This window comes from Mus musculus, chromosome 4, assembly GCF_000001635.26.
Source record: "Mus musculus strain C57BL/6J chromosome 4, GRCm38.p6 C57BL/6J".
NCBI lineage: Eukaryota > Metazoa > Chordata > Mammalia > Rodentia > Muridae > Mus > Mus musculus.
In genome coordinates this window covers 41,355,488-41,377,737 of record NC_000070.6, presented here as the reverse complement: position 1 = coordinate 41,377,737, position 22,250 = coordinate 41,355,488, and the positions used below count along the sequence as shown (strand labels likewise).

At 42.9% G+C, this 22,250-nt stretch overlaps 1 protein-coding gene across 6 annotated transcripts in view; it reads right to left on the bottom strand.

The window, feature by feature from the left end:
• The window catches only part of Ubap1 (ubiquitin-associated protein 1), a 40,771-nt gene that overhangs the window by 12,029 nt on the left and 6,492 nt on the right, over positions 1-22,250 (bottom strand). For 5 of the 6 annotated variants that reach the window (NM_023305.3, NM_001290454.1, NM_001355509.1 and 2 more), the window contains exons 2-3: positions 10,808-10,848; positions 5,889-6,013 (exon numbers count right to left, since the gene is read on the bottom strand). In NM_023305.3, coding sequence (NP_075794.3) covers positions 5,889-6,013; positions 10,808-10,841 — 159 coding nt within the window. In that variant the 5' untranslated portion in view covers positions 10,842-10,848. The remainder of the gene's footprint in view (positions 1-5,888; positions 6,014-10,807; positions 10,849-22,250) is intronic. The other variant, XM_006538198.4, reaches the window with a different exon arrangement.

Below are 22,250 nucleotides of genomic sequence, written 5' to 3'. Positions count from 1 at the left end.
GAAAGGCAGGAGGATCATAATTTGAAGAGAGAGAAACTATCCATGAGACTGGCTGGGGTAACCACTCAGTGGCAGAAGATATGAATGTCCTGAGTAGATGACAATCTATACAATATTAACAGCACACTTTAAACAATATTCTAGTACTTGGGAGGGGGAAGCAGGAACATCAGAAGTTCAAGGGCAGCTGGGCTATAGGAAACCCTACTTAAAATAAACAAACTTCATGGTTTCTTAATAAACCCTAAAAATGTAGCCCAACTTACAAAATTCTCATTGTCATACTTTAAAAATATCTACAGCATTATAGAGAAAGAAGAAAACCAAATCCCTTGCATTCACCCTAACTGGGCAGAGCTGACAATGTATGCCTGGGTGTTCACGACGGAAGCATGGGAAAGACACAGAGTTTAAAATGCTGAGAGATCGTTCTAGAAAAGGAAGAAAGAAAACCTACCTAGACACACAGTCACTAAGAATTCCTGTCCCTACTCCTGCAGCTGTGCTCTGCAGAGGTGAAGTGGGAGGTGGTGAGGCACTATCTTCTCTGTGTACCATGAATAAAAGGGAGAGGACAGCCATAGGCAGTTAAGCGCTACAGAGCTAAATGAAGAAACCTAATGTCTGTTTAATCTTTTGACAGCATAATAGTTCCTTTTCTCATTGCTGTGAGAAATACAGAAGCAAGCCGGGCGTGGTGGTGCACGCCTTTAATCCCAGCACTCGGGAGGCAGAGGCAGGCAGATTTCTGAGTTCGAGGCCAGCCTGGTCTACAGAGTGAGTTCCAGGACAGCCAGGGCTACACAGAGAAACCCTGTCTCAAAAAATCAACAAAACAAACAAAAAACAACAACAACAAAAAAAGACAAGAAATATAGAAGTAAGTTAAGCAAGAGAGACTGTTTGGGGTCACAGTCTGAGGGCACAGGGGCAGGAGCTTCAGAAAGCTGGTCTCACGGCCTGCAGTGAGGAGGCAGAGACAAATGCCAGAATCGGTAAGCTGGACCTTTTCTGTTCAGTTCAGGACCGAGTCCATGGGATGGACTACCCACACAACCCGGGCAGGTCTTCCACCCCTATTCATTTAGATAATCCCTCACAGACATCCACAGAGACTTGTCTCTTCATTGTCACTACATCCTGTGACAATCACTATTAACAAATCACACAAGCTGGGAGTGGTGGCACACGCCTTTAATCCTAGCACTTGGGAGGCAGAGGCAGGCGGATTTCTGAGTTCAAGGCCAGCCTGGTCTACAAAGTGAGTTCGAGGACAGCCAGGGCTATACAGAGAAACTGTCTCGAAAAAACAAAAACAAAAAACAAAAAACAAAAAAACAAATTACACAGATCCTACTAAGTAGCCTAGACTATTCAAACTTACTGTGTAGTTCTGTGGTAGAGAGACAGAGAACCCGAGTACAAGATGGAGTACAGAAAAGCATTATCAACCCTTAGCCACAGCTTCCTTCTCCATAGTTTTGTTTGTCTAAAATCAACTACAATGCAAGAACAGTTGCATTCTAGAGATAAACAAATCTTAACTTTTGGGCTGGAAGATGTCTCAGTAGTTAAGAGTACTTATTACTCTTGCAGAGAACCCAACCTCTGTTCACCAGGCTGGCCTCGAACTCAGAGATCTGCCTGCTTCTGCCTCCTGAGTGCTTGGATTAAAGGCAAGGCAACCACCTCTACCCAGCAAATATCCTTAACTCCACTTCAAAGACAGCTGACACTCTCTTCTGACTTCTGTAGATAACAAGCAGATATGTGGTACACATACATGTACACACGTATGCAGGCACATCACTCATATTTATACAATACAAACTAAATCTAAATGAAAATATCTTTAAGATTATATGGCATCCTAAATAGTATGATAGAATCTGGCATTTTCTCTAGATGATGTGTAAGTTTAATGATGCATGCTGATGGGCTCCTGTCTCTCTCTGTAGCCCTGGCTGTCCTGGAACTCTTTATGTGGGCCAGACTAGTTTGAACTCATAGATACATCCGCTACGCCTCCTCAGTGCTAGTATTAAAGGTCCATTGATTAGTTTTTATAATTTGAAAGCAAATCATTTAAAGCAGACGTAACGGCTCACTACTGCAATCTCAGTATTTGTGAAGCAGTGGCAGGAAGCTCTCCCGCTCATCCTCAACTAGAGTTGAATTTGAGAACAGGATGAGATGTATGAGACACTGTCTCAGAGAATCTAAAGTAGCAGTCAGAAGGCAGAGAGAGGGATAGGAAGATCTCTTTAGGTTCCAGGCCAACCAAGGTTACATAGTGGGTCTGGCTGGAGGAAGGAGGCCACTAGGGTAGGCTTTGAGGGGTAGAGCCCAGCCCAGATTCCAGGCCATAAGCCTATGGCCCCAGGAGTCACAAAAGAAGGTCTGAATGTGAAGTGTACTTGTGACTGAACCATTAGTCCCCAGCTAATGTCCCTGATTTGGGAGGTTGTGATACTTTTAGGAGGTGGTGCTTGACTCAAAGAATGGGGCCAGGGGGCTGAGGTGTTTCGTTGGAGCACTGTCCCTATCTGACTTCTCAATGTGACAAGTTACCCCACACTCATGGTGCAGCACACAGAAGCCAGTCCACCACCGTGCCTTCATGCCACGGTGGATTATCTTCTCCAGATCATGACCCAAATAAACTTCCTCCCTTAAGTTGTTTCCATCAGGAACTCTACCAGCAATTGAGAAGTAAGTGATACCAAGGCTTCTCTGTGTTGCTAGGGTAGCCTCAAACTCTTACATGAAAGTGATCCTCCTGCCTCAGCTTCCCAAGCCTATGGGATCACAGCATGTGTGTCTGCTCCTAGCAGAAATCACATTTCTTGGTGTTATTTTTTCAGGGGAAGGGGGCGGACGGGGCAGACAGGGGCGCACACGCACCTGCTCAGGAGTAGAGATAAATTCAGGGCTTCATGCATGCACAGCACACATGCTACTACTGAGCTACATCTCTAGCTCTAGGTGTTTTTTAGAAAATCATTTTATTACCAGAACTGCATACACAGAAAGGTGTTTAATGACTATTCATCATCACCTATAAAAAATTATCAGGAAGGAGCAAGGAAAGTAAAATCAGTCATCTGCCAAGAAGTGTCCACTGGAAAATACCAACCCAGTATTCAAAACTACTTAAGGGGATTAGCACCATTAGGAAAATGGAAATCAAGCCATAGATACAACTTCTCACCCATAAAGAAACACATAGTGAAAAAGACAGTTAATATCACAGGTTGACAAGATGTACAGAAACTGGGATACACCTGTGGAAACACTAACGACAGAGCGAGCCACTTTAGACTATTGTCTGACGTTCCTCTAAATGTAGTTATGGGAAGCCCAGCAGTTCTGCCTTTGTACATGCACCTGGAAGAATGAAAACTATGGGGAAAGCCTGCATACAAATCTTCACAGCAATACTGGTCGGAACAGTCAAAAGTAAAGTAAAAAACTACCAAAATATCAATCATTTGATCAATACATAAAATGTGGCATATCCACACACGAGAAATACTACTTGGCCCATAGTAATGGTCCACTAGTCTAACAAAAATAAAACAGGGACTTAGAGGCTGGTTTTATTAGAAGTGCTGACTCTCTGTTTGGGTCAGTCAGTGCACAACAAGTAACGAAAGCAAGAACGTGTGAACTGTGCTTTTCTAAAGCACTCTTCTCTCTTGCACTCGCTTGGGTCCAGGAACAAGAAATCTAATGTAGAAACATCTTGTTCCAAAGGCTAAAACTGCCATTCCAGGAAGCAGCAACTTCTTTCCCCCTCCCTCCCTCCCACCCTCCCTCCCTCCCTCCCTCCCCCCTCTCTCTCTCATCCTCCCTCCCTCCCTTCCTTTTTTTCTCCTTTTCTCTCTCTCTCTCTCTCTCTCTCTCTCTCTCTCTCTCTCTCTCTCTCTCTCTCTTCCTTCCTTCCTTAGAGCAGAGCTGAACACTCTATTGACTTAGACGAAAGAGCGACACTCAGGAGGAGAGACATAACTTGTATGTCTAGCAGCAACTTTCTTATCAACGGGGCCTAATTCCGAACTAATGCTCAACCGACCAAGGCACAGCTCACACTACAGAGCAGGATGGCTGTGAGCATCTTGGGTGGTAACAGGCTTTAGTAAGCAGCCTGCTGTACTCTCCCCAAGTGCCCTCAGCACCATTCAGTTCCTCAGCTGGCCTTTCGGGATGAATGGACAAAGCTGCTTCACTGGGAGCCTCCAGAGTGAGGCCTCTGGCCTAGGATTCCAATTACAAAACCTTAAATTAACTACAACTGTCACAAAGGCCACAGCAGGTTTCTTTTCAGAATTGGGGAAATAAAATATTCTAGAATTACATAGCATGAAGTTTACAAAATATGAATATATTTAAAACTCAGGATGAGCAGTGGTGGCCACATCTTTAATCCCAGGACTCAGGAGGCAGACAGATCTTTGTGAATTTGAGGCCAGCCTGGTCTACATAGTGAGCTCCAAGACACAAGGAAACCCTGTCTCAAAAAAACCAACCAAACAGGCTGCAGAGATGGCTCAGCAGTTAGGAGCACTGACTGCCCTTCCAGAGGTCCTGAGTTTAATTCCCAGCAACCACACGGCGGCTCACAACCATCTGTAATGGGGATCAATACCTTCTTCTGGTGTGTCTGAAGACAGCAAGTGTTCTCAAACAAACAAACAAATCTTCTCTATCAAAAAGCAAGCAAGCAAACAAACAAACACAAAATCCACTCAAGCATACAGCTTGAAAGGGTGACGTAAGCTACTAAAGCAAAGCATGTGAAGTTCAGAACACAGACTGTAGAAGACAAGCTACTTCCAAAGTGGCATACTGATGCCTTCCTTCCCTAGTGAGTGCTAGTGACAAGCCTCTCAGTTCAGTGTCATTATACAGTCTGTCATCTCAGGAGGAAGTGTGAACTCCCTGGGCTCTTTTCTTTTCCATCACTTTAAGATCTAAGCACCTTGAGGACACTGAGGGTGTCACTCTCCTCATTCCGCAGAGAGCACCTCTCAAAAGCAGGCAATTGATTAAAGACAGATAGATAGATACAAAGATAGATACAAAGATAGATACATAGATAGATACATAGATACACAGATAGATACATAGATAGATAAGCAAGCAAGCACACACTGAAGGAGCTAGCACTCAGCTTTTTGCTCCTTCCAAGATGTAATTTCGTTTATTTATGTATGTATACCTGATGTCTACAGAGGAGAGGGTTAAGAAAGCTCTGGGAAGGGTTTAGGCACAGTCCTAGCAGACTGACAGCTTTCTGTTCTTTATAGAGGTAACTCACGGAGAAAGTCGAGTACAGACAGAGATGCAACCTATACTCAACAAACTAACGATGTCTTGGACATGGGCTAATGTGCTCTGCTAAAACCTGATGTCTCTATGCTTGATTTAATAATAGTTATTGAGTTATAAACTTTTTGAATAATTTTAAAACCTTGAAATCATTATTCTAGAAATGCTGTGGAAAACACTGCAAGCAAAGCCAACTAAAGAGGCTACCATGATAGCCTGGGGAGACTGAGGTAGGCGAGAATGAAGTGTGAGGCAGAACTAAAGACAAACCCAGTCTAACACTGCTGACTGAGACGACAATGAAGACATCAACAAAGCAAAGAGGGGCGTGAGCAACATGGATAACTGGTATTTGTTTAGTACTAGGCACAGAAACGCAGAAAAGATAATAGAACATGTAAAACAAAACCCATGCATATGTGGAAGACATATAAGTGGAGCTCTGGGTATCATCGTAAGCAGGCATTAACAGGGGCAACAAGATAAAACTAAGAGATGTAAAAAGAGCTTTACCAAGTCTTTAATGTACCGAATATTAACTAAAATCCACCGCTTACCTGCATCTCTCTGACAACCTGTAAGCAGTCAGGCAAGGAGAAGCCAATAGGCAGACCCACTTTCGCTGGTGTTTTGAATTTGTCTCCTATCTTAAATGGGACATCGTCAAGGTAACTGAAAGTCCCTATAATCAAAAATAACAATAAAGCAGAGAACATCAGCAAATAACATTTATATGCTATAATCTTATGCTGAGTTGACACACACTCATTTATACCACCCTAACATTTGAGTCCCTCTCCAATGGCTTACTGACATCTGACCATTAAAGAATTCTACTCAGTCTACTTCATATTAGGGTTTGTTTTCTTTTTTTGTTTGTTTTTTTGTTTTTTTTTTCAAGACAGGGTTTCTCTGTATAGCCCTGGCTGTCCTGGAACTCACTCTGTAGACCAGGCTGGCCTCAAACTCAGAAATCCGGCTGCCTCTGCCTCCCAAGTGCTGGGATTAAAGGCGGGTGCCACCACCACCACCTGGCTAGGGTTTGTTTTCAATTACACTCAGTACAAAATCCAAAGTACTTACCAGGCAGTAGTGGTGCACGCCGTTAATCCCAGCACTCAGAAGGCAGAGGCAGGTGGTTCTCTAAATTCCAGGCCAGCTCGGTCTACAGAATAAGTTGCAGGACCGGGACTACAGAGAGAAACCCTATCTAAAAAAAAAAAAAGGGGGAGGGGGTTTGTGTGTTTGTGTGTGTGTGTATGTGTGTGTGTGTATACAACATAGTACTTAAGCTAACAGTATTATATTATATATTAAAAATATCTAAGAGAATAATTTTTTGTCATTTTTCAAACAGGATCTTTGTTAAATACAAACTGGCCTTTAACCTGAAATTCTCTTGCCTCCATTCTGAGATTTGGGATTGTAAGCATGCACCATGCCTGGCTCAGAACAAAGCTTAACTGCTTTTAGAAATTCAAAAGCCAGTCAACATTTTAGGAGAATTCATGGAGGGAGAGGGGTTGGTGAGCCCCCACCCTTAGCAGAAGAGCTATGGACAGTTGGTATCTTCTGGAGGGAGAAGAATCAGCTTTCTTTAAGAGATTCCTATAGGAGGAATAATAATAGGAACTAACCTGCCGGGCAGTGGTGACGAACGCCTTTAATCCTAGCACTTGGGAGGCAGAGGCAGGGGGATTTCTGAGTTTAAGGACAGCCTGGTCTACAGAGTGAGTTCCAGGACAGCCAGGACTGCACAGAGAAACCCTGTCTCAAGAAACCAAAAGAATAAATAATAATAATAATAATTAATAATATGAACTAACCAGTATCCCCAGAGCTCCCAGGGACTAAGCCACCAATCAAAGAGTACACAATGTGGGACTCATGGCTCCAGTTACATATGTATCAGAGGATGTCCTAGTCAGTCATCAATGGGAGGAGAGGCCCTTGGTCCTGTGAAGGCTCTATGCACCAGTGTAGGGGAATGCCAGGGCCAGGAAGCGGGAGTAGGTAAGTTGGTGAGTAGGGGGAGGGGGTTTTCGGAGGGGAAGCCAGAAAAGGGGATAACATTTGAAATGTAAATAACATATCTAAGAGAGAGAGAGAGAAAGAGAGAGATTGAGAGAGATTGAGAGAGATTGAGATTCCTTAGCAGGTCAAGTGCATTCCATAGCCAGGAGTACATGAGCAGTACAAACTGGACTCAGCTATTTTAAAGACATAAAGTTGGAGGTCTCGGGTAGAGATGGATCTGGGCAGAGTTACAGGAAAGAGTGGGGGATGAATATGATAAACCTAAATTACAGGAAATTCTCTAGGAATTAATGAAAATATTTGTAACACACACTCAGAGGCAGTCCTCAGTATCATGACCTCCTCATCCAGCATGTCAACCACTTCACAACAATATTGAGAAATTATTTTTAGAAAACTGTTTAAGGACTACGGCGATGGCTTGGTAAGTAAAGCACTCTATGTGCAGGCTGAAAGCTTGTCTTAAATCTCGAGGACCCACTTAAAATTCAAACACTGCCAGGCGTGGTGGTGCACACCTGTAATCCCAGCACTTGGGAGGCAGAGGCAGGTGCATTTCTGAGTTCGAGGCCAGCCTGGTCTACAAAGTGAGTTCCAGGACAGCCAGGGCTACACAGAGAAACCCTGTTCTCGGAAAAAAAAACAAAAAACAAAAACAGGCACACTGGCACACATGAAAATAACAGTGCTTGGGGAGCAGGGACAGGAGGAGCCTGAGGTCTCACTGGCCAGAAACTCTAGCCAAATCCACTACTCTCAGTCTTAGTGAGAGACCCTGTGTTAAAAAAAAAAAAAAAAAAAAAAGTAGGCAGTAAGCAACAGAGGAGGACATCTGATGTTGACTGGACTACACACACAGAGAGAATGGGGGGGGAGGGGGCAAAGAAACAGGCAAAGAGACAGACAGACAGACAGACTTAAAATGTTAGGTTAGGGCCAGAGAAAATGGCTCGGTGGGTAAAAGTGCTTGCTACCATGCAGGGTGTGGTGGCGCACGCCTTTAATCCCAGCACTTGGGAGGCAGAGGCAGGCGGATTTCTGAGTTCAAGGCCAGACTGGTCTACCAAGTGAGTTCCAGGACAGCCAGGGCTATACAGAGAAACCCTGTCTCGAAAAACAAAACAAAACAAAACAAAAGTGCTTGCTACCACAATCTCCTAAATCCATGTGGTGAAAGAGAGAAGTTGTTCACTGACTTCCACTCATGCCATGGGCATGCACACACAGGCACATACATCATAATATCAATATTAATTATAGGGGCTGGCGAGATGACTCAGTGGATAAGAGCACTGACTGCTCTTCCAGAGGTCCTGAGTTCAATTCCCAGCAACCACATGTAATGAGATCTGACGCCTTCTTCTGGTGTATCAGAAGTCAGCTACAGTGTACTTATGTATAATAATAAATAAATCTTTGGGTCAGAGCAAGCAGGGACTGAGCGAGCAGAGTTGACCAGAGCGAGTAGGGTTAACCAGAGCTAACCAGAGGTCCTAAAAATTCAAGTCCCAACAACCAAATGAAGGTTTGGAACCATCTGTACAGCTACAGTGTACTCATATACAAAAAATAATTTATAATAATAGTAATAATAATAGGAGATGTAGTAGCACACAGCTTTAACCCAGCCCTTAGGAAGCTGGGGTAGGTAGCCTCTGTGAGTTCCAAGCCAGCCTGGTCTACACAGCAAACTCCAGGCTAGCCAAGGCTACATACTAAGACCTTGTCTCAACATCAATGACACCACCACCACCAATACAAAGAAAAAAGAGAACAAGTAACCGAAAGTAAGATGTGTACAAGTCACGTGTGTCCCTCTACAATTACTGATGCTAGACAACATCCTCTCATGATTATTCAGTAGGATAGTGTATCTGGAAGATCTCCCACCTGAGCTACTGACTGTGAACTGCACAGTTTGAGTGATGTAACACCACATGAACAAACACAGTATTATGCAACTTACATGTGTATGTGTGGCAATATAAATTTTCAAAGATATTTCACAAAGTTTGTAAGCAACAACTGCTGCGTCATTCTGACACAGCTGAGTGACTCCAGCTCAGAAGAGCTCTGCAGCACAAGCTGCCGTGCAGCCTAGTGGACCACTGCCACAATGATGTGCAGTGTCTAAAACCATGCCTGTATGTGTATGCCATATTAGTGAGGTGTCAAAGGAGACAGAGGCAATGGATCCCCTGGAGATGGTGGAACTGGGGCAGTTGTGGCTGATGGGAACCAAACCTAACTCCTCTGAATGACTAATTTATTATCTCAACTGCTGAGCCAGCTCTCCCAGCCCCCAATGCAGTTTTTAAAATGGAAAATCAGTTGTACAAAAATCTGAAGTCTCCGGGTGGTGGTGGCGGTGGCGCATGCCTTTAGTCCCAGCACTTGGGAGGCAGAGGCAGGCGGATTTCTGAGTTCGAGGCCAGCCTGGTCTACAGAGCGAGTTCCAGGACAGCCAGGGCTGCACAGAGAAACCCTGTCTTAGGAGGAAAAAAAAAAATCTGAAGTCTTGGATTCTTCTGGGTAAGTGCCTACTAAAGAACAAAATGGTCTAATCTTAACTATTTAGGAGTCTAAATTCTCTACAAGTGCAAATAATAAAACTTAGTTCAGTGATGGGCACATTCCTTTAGTCCCAACCCTCAGGAGCCAAAGAGATCACGTGTCCAAAAAAAATAGTTTGGGGATAATCTTGATTTTTTTGAGACAGGATTTTGATAATGTAGCAAAGATTTATTTTATTTATTTTATGTAAGTTCACTGTAGCTGTCTTCAGACACCAGAAGAGGGAATCAGGTCTCTTTACAGATGGTTGTGAGCCTCCATATGGTTGCTGGGATTTGAACTCAGAACCTCCTGAAGAGCAGCCAGTACTCTTAACCACTGAGCCATCTCTCCAGCCCCCATAAAACATTTAAAAAAAAAAATACCCTAGGTCCAATACCCAGAGAAACACACACACACACACACACACACACAGGAAGAAGGGGGAAGATGAGAGAAACAAAACAATGAGCTCCTGTGTAACACTCTAAATCTTACTTGTACCTTCATAACGCTCCAACTGACACAGCAAACTGCTTTTGGGGAATGGGGGGGCATGCGTGTGATGCAGGACCAAAACAGACCTCATTAACTAAAGGCTTAGAACCTCCATCCAAACAGATGGAGAAGCTACAACCATGAACAGAAAAAGGACTAACGCTGAAGCACAAGAGGCAGGCCCATGTGTAGCTCTGAAGGCCACAGTGTAAGCAGGCATTTGAAGCAATCCTTTTAAACAACTGCAGGCCCTGAGATGCACATGCTGTTTTGTACAACTCTATATTACTCAGGCTGCTCAGTATAAAGAAACAATAACATAATACTAAATTAACTCAAATTCCCTGATCAAATCATAGCTTAAATCTTAATATTTAACACCACTCACCATGAACATCTGTCCCCAACTTCTTAGAAGCCATTTAGAACCTGAAAAAGAAGGGAAGGTTTCTTAGGCACTATGTCTTGAAACAGTATAAACAAGAGACAAAAACAAACAACAACAGCAGAGCACTAATGTTCCAGGACTCGGTCTTCACGCTTCACTCCCAAGTCCTCCAAAGGAGGCCCAATAGAGGAGAGCTTCACTATTCTTAAACTTACATTTTCCTACTGTGTTACATCCCCATGTGCTGCCTGCACAGTGCTTGTCTGGAGGTCAGAGAACAACTCTGTGGAGCCCATGTTCTCCTCCATCATGTGAGCCCCAGGGATGACACCCAAGGCTTCTAGCCTGGCATCAGCACCTTTACCTGACAAGCCTCTGTAGCTCCTAGAGCTGAGGGTTCTGGAGGAAACATGTGGTCTGTAAATGGGGACAGGGGCAGGGGACCACAGAGAACGTGAGGCCAGCCTAGGCTACACAGTGGAGTTTCAGGCTAGCCTAAACAGAACAGCTCTACCTCAAAACCAAAAAATTCTAAAAGGAAATTTAAATATTTATTAAACCCGAAGGCTGAGGAAATAGTGGAGGAATAACATACTGGCAGTCACCAATCAATGACTCTGTCATAAAAGAAAACTATCACTAAGCTGATCTTCCTGATGTAAATGGCAAACGTGTAACACCTGCATAAGTTACTTATACAGTAACTGAGTAAGAAACTTGTTTTATTTAATTTAGGTAAGCCAGTGTAGATCTCTGACTGGCTCCAACTGTGGAGACTGAAGAATCTCTGGAATAGGGTCTGCACACCTTATTGCCTTTTACAGCATGAGATAGTAGCTCTGGCTGGCTCGAATTCACTCTGTAGATCAGACTGGCCTCAAACTCAGAGATCCACATGCCTCTGCCCCCAAGTACTAGGATTAAAGGCTTGTATCACCATGCCTAGCCCAAAGCTTATTATAATTGAAAAAAATGTATTTTTGAAATATAGTCTTGCGTAGACCAGGCTAGCAAAAACTAACTATATAGCTGAGGATGGTCCTGAAATCCTGATGCCGCTGCCTCCACTTGAGTGCTGGGATGACGGACCTGTGACCATGCTGAGTTTGCGAGGTGATAGGTGAGCCACACTTGTTAGACAAGCACTCTACCAATGAAGATACATTCCCAGCCCTTAAAGAATTATTTCACAAGCTGCCTACCAAGAAAGCAAACTCACTAGAAGCTGAATTGAAGTTAACTTGCAAAAGAAAAAAAAATCACCTTTGAGCACTCTGCCTGACCACTGACCTGGTATACCTGCCTCTACACACAAACTGTACATTTTAGGTGAATGTGACAGTATTAGAATCCTGATTTTGTAAGTTAAAAACATGTCTATGAAAACTAAGTTTGGGGCTGGTGAGATGGCTCAGTGGGTAAGAGCACCCGACTGCTCTTCCGAAGGTCCGAAGTTCAAATCCCAGCAACCACATGGTGGCTCACAACCACCCGTAATGAGATCTGATGCCCTCTTCTGGTGTATCTGAAGACAACTACAGTGTACTTACATATAATAAATAAATAAATCTTTAAAAAAAAAAAAAGAAAACTAAGTTTATCAGTCCTGAATGTTATTAGTCTTTTTGAGTCTACTAATTAACCAGACACTATTTTCAGCCTATCATTGTTCACAAGCTGTGTTTGAAAACCAGACCTCACTGTTAAAGGCTGTGCACACCCAGCACATCTAGCTGAAGATGGAAAGCCAATCAGAAAGGTGCACACAGCACACTGACTCCCGCTGCGCATGTCAGTGCCCAGCGAGCTCCTTATGTGTGTTCCTTCCTTCTCCCAGCTCACCCAGAACACTGCTTGCTCACATCCTCCCAGCATTAATTTGCCGAAATAGACCTGATGAGCTCTGACATTTTCTAAAAGAGACCAATATGCTTTGGAAACAAAGAAAGACAGGACACCCTTACAATACTGGGAGCAAGGATTATAGTCAGGCTTCAGGCTTTTTCTTTTCTGTATGTTTTCTAGGTTTTCCACATTGAGTGTGTATCACAACATGTAACAATCATTTAACCCTGATAGAAAAACTAAAAAGAAAACAGTGATGTGAAAGTAATCAAAGACTTTCACCTCAGAACAAGAAAAATGAAGAAGAACCCAGTGATAAGAACTCAGGGATAAGACGGAGCAGCTTAGAGGTGTAACCGTTATTTATTAACTTTACAGGGTACAACCCATGAAGAGCTAAGGTATGAACTGCCCCAGTACAGAACATGAATGACCACTCATAAACCTCCACACACAGGAACTATGAAGCTATTCCATAAGAATATACCTCTTCCTGGGGCTGGCAAGATGGCTCAGCGGTTAAGAGAACTGACTGCTCTTCCAGAGGTCCTGAGTTCAAATCCCAGCAACCACATGGTGGCTCACAACCATCCGCAATGAGATCTGACGCCCTCTTCTGCTGTGTCTGAAGACAGTTACAGTGTACTTATGTATAATAATAAATTTATATATATATGTGTGTATATATTATATATACATATATATACATATACATATACATATACATATATATATATATATATATACATATATATATATATATACACACATATATATATATCTCTTCCTGTGCTGGCAGCATGCTAAGCGAGCGCTAGAGAACTGAACTCCATCCCCAGCCTTTCTTGTTGGGGTGGTTTTGTTTGTTTTTGAGGTAAGATCTCTCAGAGCTAGTCTAGTGCTATGAACTCCAGGACACCTTCAAAAGCTCACTCTTCCTGCCTCTGAATCTGCAGAAATTATAGGTGAATACCACCACACCCTATCAGAATACTATTTTTTGTTTGTATTTTAAACTCTATGTGCCACATGTGTACAGAGGCACGTGGAGACCAGAAGAGTGCACCAGATCCCCTGCCGCTAGAATCTGAGAGTCTGAGAGAACCTGATGTGGGCAATGGGAACTGAACTTGGTTCCTCTGAAGAGGGGCAAATGCTCTAAGTAATGAGAGTCATCTCTCCCGCTAACAGATGCCCCTGTAGAATGCCTGAGTGAACACAACTGAACAAACTTCCCTGAACAGGAGACTCCCAGAACTCAGGACATCTGAGGCTGGGATCTGAGTTTCTCAGGAGGTAGAGGCAACAGGACTGAGTTCAAGGACAGTCTTGTCAACAAGACTAAAACTTGTAGCAGAGTGATGCATCAGAAATAAAAAGTGCTTCTACGTAAATGTTTCCTTTCCTTTTTTTTTTCCTTAGAAAGAGAGTCAGAGGATCAGGTGCTAGAATATAACCCAGGGCCTTACACATGCTAGGCAAGCATTCTACCCTAGACCTACACCTAAAATTTTAAGCAGCCTCTTAAACCACAGGGTCAGAGTTAGGGAGATGGCATGGGGAATAAGTGCTATGAAATCATGAGGACCTCAAGGGCTCACATACACAGCTAGTCACACACAGGCAAAACACTCATACTCATTTTTTGTTGTTGTTGTTGTTCTGTTTTATTTTTCAAGACAAAGTTTCTCTGTGCCTGTGTCTATCCTGGATCTAGCTCTGCAGACCAAGTAGGCTTCTAAAAGAGATCCACCTGCCTGTGCCTCTTGAGTATGGGATTAAAGGTGTGTTTGGCCACCATACCACCCCCCGCCACTGACAGGCCATACATACCGCACCCCCATTTCTTTCTCTCTTTTTTTTTTTTTTGTTTTGATTTGGTTTGGTTTATCGAGACAGGGTTCTCTGTGTAGCCCTGGCTGTCCTGGAACTCACTCTGTAGACCAGGCTGGCCTCAAACTCAGAAATCCACCTGCCTCTGCCTCCCCAGTGCTGAGATTAAAGGTGTGCGCCACCACGCCCAGCCACACCCCCATTTCTTAAGACTCAGTGGCCTAGCAAGGCTACAGTATTTTTTTAAAAAGAGAACAAAAGGGGGCCAAGCAGAGCATGATGGTGCATGCCTTTAACCCCAGCACTCAGGAGGCAGGGGCAGGAGAAGCAAGGGCTTCGAATTTTGAGGCCAACGTGGTCTACAGATTTTTTAGTTCAAAGACAGCCAGAGCTATACAGAAAGATCCTTATCTCAAAAAACAAAAACAACCAAGACTCAGTAAGGAGAGTTGCAGAGCTCTCTTATGGCACCTGTAACCTCACACCCCAGAAACTGAAGCCGGAGAATTCAAGGCCAGCCTGATGGACACAGGACCATTCATTCTGTCTCAGAAACAGAGCAAAGGCAGACAGACACAGAGCCAGCCAACCGATAAGCTGACTGAGCTGTTCTTAAACATACACACTTGCAAATACCTATGCATCAAGATTTGCACCACTATGCCTGGCAAATACTATCTAAAAGAGAAAAATAAGATACAGACCAAGCCAATTAATAAACAAAAGAAAGTAAAGAACCCTAAAGACACTGTCCCCCCTCCCCCTTTTAAGCAATGAAAAACGCCACTTTAGGTACATTTAGGAATCTGGGTAAAATAAATAGAAAATGTTGTATCAAAGCTGATACAACTCAAACTCAAAATAGAAAAGAAGATAGGTTTCTATTTTCTTTTTAGCAAAGTATGTGATTTTTTTTTAAAGGTAACACTCAACAGTAAGTCTGAGGACTGAGGAATGGCTATTACACTAGAAGTTATTAATCTCACCAGAAGACCCTAATGCCAAACATAACTTTACTGTTCTTTTAGCAGTTTTCAAACTCAGTGAATTACAGCTGAGCATGGAAGAACTCACCTTTAATTCCAACAGACAGAGGTCTCTGTGAGTTAAAGTCCAGCTAGAACCACAAGGTAAGCCCAGATAGAACCAAAAATTAAATAAAAATTTAAATTTAAAAAATTGGGGTTAAGAGCACTTCCAAAGGTCTTGAATTCAAATCCCAGCAACCACATGGTGGCTTCCAACCATCAGTAATGAGATCTGACACCCTCTTCTGGAGTGTCTGAAGACAGTTACAGTGTACTTACATATAATAAATAAATCTTTTTTTAAAAAAATTTTTTAAATTGGGGGCTGGAAAGATGGCTCAGCAGTTAAGCACCGACTGCTCTTCCAAAGGCCCTGAGTTCAAATCCCAGCAACCACATGGTGGCTCACAACCATCTGTGATAGGGTATCTGAAGACATCAACAGTGTACTTACATATAATAATAAATCTTTTTTTAAAAAATTAAATTAAAATAAAATATAAAATCTAAACACTACCATATAATGTCATGTCTCCTTGATTCACTTTTTAATTTTATTTAATTTTATTTAGTTTATGTGAGTATACTGTAGCTGACACATGAGAAGCCGGGCGTGGTGGCACACACCTTTAATCCCAGCACTCGGGAGGCAGAGGCAGACAGATTTCTGAGTTCGAGGCCAGCCTGGTCTACAAAGTGAGTTCCAGGGCAGCCAAGGATACACAGAGAAACCCTGTCTCGAAAAACAAACAAAACAAACAGACACACGAGAAGGCGGCATTGGATCCCATTATATATGGTTGTGAGCCACCAAGTGGTTGCTGCAATTTGAACTCAGGACCTCTGGAAGAACAGCCTTAACTGCTGCGCCATCTCTCAAGCCCTTGATTCATTTTTAATAGAACTTAAATACAGGAACCCTGGATGTGACTAGCCAGAAAACTGTCAGGTCACTCTCCTCTTACAGAGCATTTTATGCTGACAGCTCATTTGGTAACAAAAGCTACTTTGAAATAGAAAACAAGATCAACAAAAGCAGAACTTGAGGGGAAGCTTTTGTCTTATTTTTTCTTTCTGGGGATTTGGTAATAAGACCTGATTCCCTCTTCTGGTGTCTGAAGACAGGTACAGTGAACTTACATATAATAATAAATAAATCTTAAAAAAAACAACTCTCAGAAGTTGTTCTCTAACTTCCACACATACACCTGGCACATGCAAATACACACACACACACACATATCATACACACCCCCATGCACAATGATTGAAATAAATATAATGTGGGTGGTTTAACATCTTTTTTTCCCCCCTGGAAACTGGGTCTGTAAAGCTCTAGCTGTCCTTGCACCTGACTTTGCCTCCCAAATGCTGGGATTAAAGGTGTGCACTACTATGCCTGGTATATTTATAAACTCACAATTAAGCCAAAATAAGTAAGAGTCAGGTATGGTGGCACATGCCTTTAATCCCAGTACTTAGGAGGCAGAGCAGGCCACTTATGATTTTGAAGGCAATCTGGTCTACTCAATAAAACCTTCTCTTCAAAAGCACTAGGCACACACATGGTACATACATACACGCAGGCAAAACAATGAAACACATAAAATAAAACATATGGAGCGATGGCTTAGCAGGTAAAGAGTTCCTGATGCTCTTGGGAGAGCACCTGGGTTTGGTTCCCAGCACCACATGGTCTCTTACAACTATCTGTAACTCCAGTTCCAGGGTATCCAAAACCCTCTCTGGCCTGCAAAGGGAACTGCATACAAGTGGTGCACAGACATACATGCAGTCAAACATTTGTATACATATAATTAAGAAAGAAAGAAAATCTAAAGAAACAACAAAAAAAAAAACAAAAACAAAAACAAGCGTTCTTTATTGGTCAAGCATATGCCTTTAATTCCAGCACTCAGGAAGCAGAGAGAGGCAGATCTCTTGACTTTAAGGCCAGCCTAGTCTATAGAGCAAGTTCCAGGCAAGCCATGGCTACACAGAGAAACCCTGTCTCAAAAAGAAAAAAGAAAATCATTACACACACATATTCATCCAGACAAAGACAAATAGGTGTGATGGTAGATGCCTGTAATCACAGCACTTACTGAGGCAGGAGAACTGTTCAAGGCCAGCCTGGGCTACATACATATCAAGTAACAAGCCAGCCAAGATACACATAAACAAGACCAGGTCTCAAAGAAAAAACGAGCGTTAGGGTAATTAAGATGCTGTTGCCCCACAAGACAGGCAAAGCCATCTAGAAGATGACTATGCCACAGAAGCAGTAACAAACAAGGAGGGGTTAAAGGTAGCTGGAAACTCAGGTTAGCATTCAGATCACCAGCTCGTTGTTGTTACTCTCTGCTATTTACCCACACCTTCTTCTTGCTTTCTTTAGCATTTGGGTTTTTTTTTTTGTTTTTTTGTTTATTTTTTAGAATTTGCTTTTATTAGTTTTAATGTGTGTGTGCGAGTTTATATGTACGTGTTGAATTCCTGGAGCTGAAGTTATAGGCAGTTATGAACTGTCTGGTGTGGTGCTGAAAACTGCACTCGAATGCTCTGGAAGAACTGCTAAGCCTTCTCTCCAGCCGCCGCTTCTTCCTTCTTTTGAGACAGTCTCACGGCACAACCCTGACTGGCCTGGAGTTGCTATGTAAGTCTGCAGTCTTCTCCTGACTCTCCACCTCCCAAGTGCTGCAGGCTTGCGTCATCTCATCCAATGTGCTGGGTTTTGTCACTTTAATATAAACTAGAGTTACTTGGGAAAAGGAACCCTCAGTTAAGGAGTTAATGCCATAAAATAATGGGCCTGTTGGCATGTCTGTGGAGCATTTTCTTGATTTAACTATTGATGTGGCAGAGCCTACAGAACAGTACCAACCCTGGGCAGGGGTCCTGGTTTATATAAAAATGCTGAACGAGACATTAGGAGCAAGCCAGTAACCAGCATCCTCTGTAGTCTCTGCTTCAGTTCCTGCCCTGGCTTCCATCAGTTATACACTATGACTGGAGAGTTAGAAGATGAAAGAAACTCTTCCCTCCCCAAGTTGCTTTTGATCAGCTTTATCACAGCTACAGAAAAGTAACTGGGACACCCAGTCTTAATCATTTTCTTAGTTGGCTTTTTATTGCTATAATCTGAGATGTAGTGACATATATATATATATATATATGTGTGTGTGTGTGTGTGTGTGTGTGTGTATGTATATGTATATGTGTATATGTGTGTGTGTGTGTGTGTGTGTGTATATATATATAAAATAGCTGGACGTGGTAATGAATACTTGCAGTACCAAGTACTAGGAATGCTGAAAAAGGAGAAGCATTTAAGCCCATGGGTTAAAGACCAGCCTAAGCTAGCTACATGACAATGCACTTTCATTTTAAAAAAAGGAAGGTAGGTGAAATTCTGCTCAAATTAATGCTGAAAAGTCCCAATAGCAGGCTAGCTTTTGTGAGGACTTTGTTGTGATAGTAGCACCTGATAGAGAGGCCTCACTCCGTAATATAGGAGAAAGCAGCAGAATGAAGAGACCAAATGTGTCCTTTTTTGTTCTTAATTATATGTAGATGACTGCACGTGAGAATGCACACAGGGACTAGATGCTGATCACCTACAACTGCAGTTACACACACTTGTGAGACTCCTGGTATGAATGAGTGCTGGAAACCACACTAGAAGAGCTTCTAGAGAAGGGCTCTACTCATGAGCCGTCTCTCTAGCTCTTTATGATCACAAACTGATATCCATGGGAAATATTTCATTCCTACCAAGGGTAACACCTTCAATGTCCCAGCATCCACTACTAGGCTCCATTTTTAGTTCTTGGTTTTATTTCCCCACTTTCTTCCTCATTCCCCACCCCCAATCTTTGGAAAGAAATGGAGTCTGGCCTTAAATGAGCTATGTAACCACAGATGACCTTCTCATCCTGCCTCCACTTCCAAAATGCTGGGATCACAGGTATGTACCACCATGCCCAGTTTATTCCATGCTGAGGAACAAACCCTGGGCTCTGTGTGCACTAAAGAAAAGCACACTACCAACTGAACTACATCTCAGACTCAAAAAGCTGGGATGAGGATGCAGCTCAGTTAGCGAAGGGCTCACCTAGAGTGCATGAAGCCAGCTGCATGGTCCTGGGTTCAATCCCAGACTCAGACGCTTAAGAACGTTCAAAAGAAGTTACAAGATTCACAAGGCCCAAAGGCCTCTCCCCAAGTTTATATAAGCAATTACAACCACTAGGCAGAAGAGACTCTGGGTCCCTGCAAGTTGTGAAGAAAGGACCAGGGATGCAGCTTTCTGAATTGTCACCCAAACTGGGTTGGCCTCAGCTACCTTTCGGGCATCCATGCTCCTGTAAGTAACTAAAAAAACCTTAGGCCTGATGATGACGATTCACACCTTTGATCCCAGCACTCAGAAGGCAGAACAGGTGGATCTCTGAGTCCGAGGCCAGCCTGGTGTACAGAGCAAGTTCCAGGGCAGCCAGGCTACACAGAGAACCCTGTGTCTCAAAAAACAAAACAAACAAAACAAAAAAGCCCTCACCGATTCACTAAATTAGGTGTGAGTCCTACACTTGGGTGGAATCATTTCTAGTTCATGTCTTTCCCCAAAACAGTAACAAAACAACAATCTTTGCCAAAACCAACATTCAACTCAACAGAAGAACAATTCCTAATTTCAAAATAACAAGAATGGTTATTCTTCACTACACCCTAGGGAGAAGCACCCAGGGGTGTGTCAGTAAAGGCAGTTCCAGAGCATTAAGGAGAGAGGGAAAATCTGCCCTAATTTGAATGACACCATCCTACCCACAGGGGTCTGGACTGAATAGAGAAAAAGGAGAAAGCCTAATTAAGCCCAATCAATGGCTCTGTTTTCCCTGTAAGGTGTAAGCTGTTCATTCACCCATGAGTTCTATACCACGATTGATTGACTAACCCAAAGTAAAACCCTTCTTGCTTAGTTTATGTCAGGTGTCTGTGACAGTGATGAGACGCTAACTAGTTTACAGTCCTTGGTCTTTTGGAAAAAAAGATTGGGTTTGTTGTTTTTTGGGAGTTTTAAAGAGTTTTTGTTTGTTTGGTTTCTAAGACAGGAGCATATAATATACTACAGCCTAGGCCAGACTCAGCCTACCAAATGCCAGGATTATAGAAAACAAACTCTGAGAATGGAGATGGGGCAATATGTGTGAGAGGATGCTGCCTGCTGGAGACCACAGATCAACCTCCAGTGTCATTCCTTAGGAGACATCCTCTTTTGTTTGGAGCCAGTTCTCTAATTGGGACTCTGAGTCCAGCAATTATGTTGACCAACCAACAAATCCTAGGTATCTGCATGCCTTCACCGTTCTAAGACTTTCATACTTCCTACGATTACAAGTTTCTACCACCACACCCAGAGTGCAAGCCACCATGCCCAGCCTTTTCCCTGGGTAATGGATGCACAGCAAGTACTTGCCAAATGAGCAGTCTCTTTGCTGGAGAGATGGCTCAGCTAATAAGAGCCCTTGTCACTCTTGCAGAGTATGTGAGTTCAGTTCCCAGTACCCACATGATGGCTTACACACAACATTCTGTAATTCCATTTGCAGGGAACCCATGGTAACAGTTTACACTGAGTAGTAATTCACTTTACCCATAAAGAAAAATCTCATTGTCAACTCACATTTAAATGTACATGTCACTCATAAATTTATTGATGTCTCGGTCTTGTAAAATGTGTCTAAGGCATAATTGGGCTGTTTTTAAAACTGTCTGGTTTGACTAGGAGTGTAGCTCAATCTGCAGAGTGCTTACATAGCAAATATGGAAGACCTCAACTCCAACCCCATCTTCTCATAAAACCAGGCATGGTAGCATACACCTGTAATCCCAGCACTCAGGAGGTGAAAGCAAGAGAGTCAGAAATTCAAGGTTATCCTCTGTTATATAGAGAGAGGACCAAGCTAGCCTGGGGTATATGAGATCCTGTATTAAATACAAGCAGGAACTAGAGAGATGGTTCCTTGGTTAAGAGCACTGGCTGCTTTTCCAAAGTACCAGGATTCAATTCCCAGCATCCACATGTCAGTTCTCAACTGCCTGTATAACTCCAGTACCAGGGACTCTGACAGACATACATGCAAGTAAAACACCATGCACATAAAATAATCATTTCTTAATCTTCTAAAAAATAAGACTAGATTAAATGACCACATTCAGTTTCCATTACCCAAATGGTGGATGACAACTGTCTATAACTCTAGTTCCTGGGGACACGACTCATCTCTGGCCTCCACAGGCAACAGGCATGCACATGGTGCATATACCATACACAGGCATTCATACAAAACTGTACATAAAAAAAAAAAAAAAAAAAAAAAAAAAAACAAAGGGGAACAGGAGAGACAGATCACAAGTTTAGAGCACTTGCTGTTCTTCCAGAGGACCAGAATTCAGTTTTCAGCACCCATGTCAGTGGCTCACACAGCCTATGATTCCTGCTTCAGAATATCCACCTTAGTTACTTAGTAAATATAAGTTACCAAGGCAATTTATATTTAAACAGTTTATTTGGGGCTTACAGTTTCAGAGCATTAGAGTCCATGGCCATTGCTGGCACAGAGCATAGCAGCAGGCAGGCAGGCAGGCAGGCAGGCAGGCAGGCAGGCAGACAAGCAAGCAGGCAGGCAGGCAGGCTTATAGCAGTGAAAGGGTGGCTGAGAGCTTATGTGTTTTGT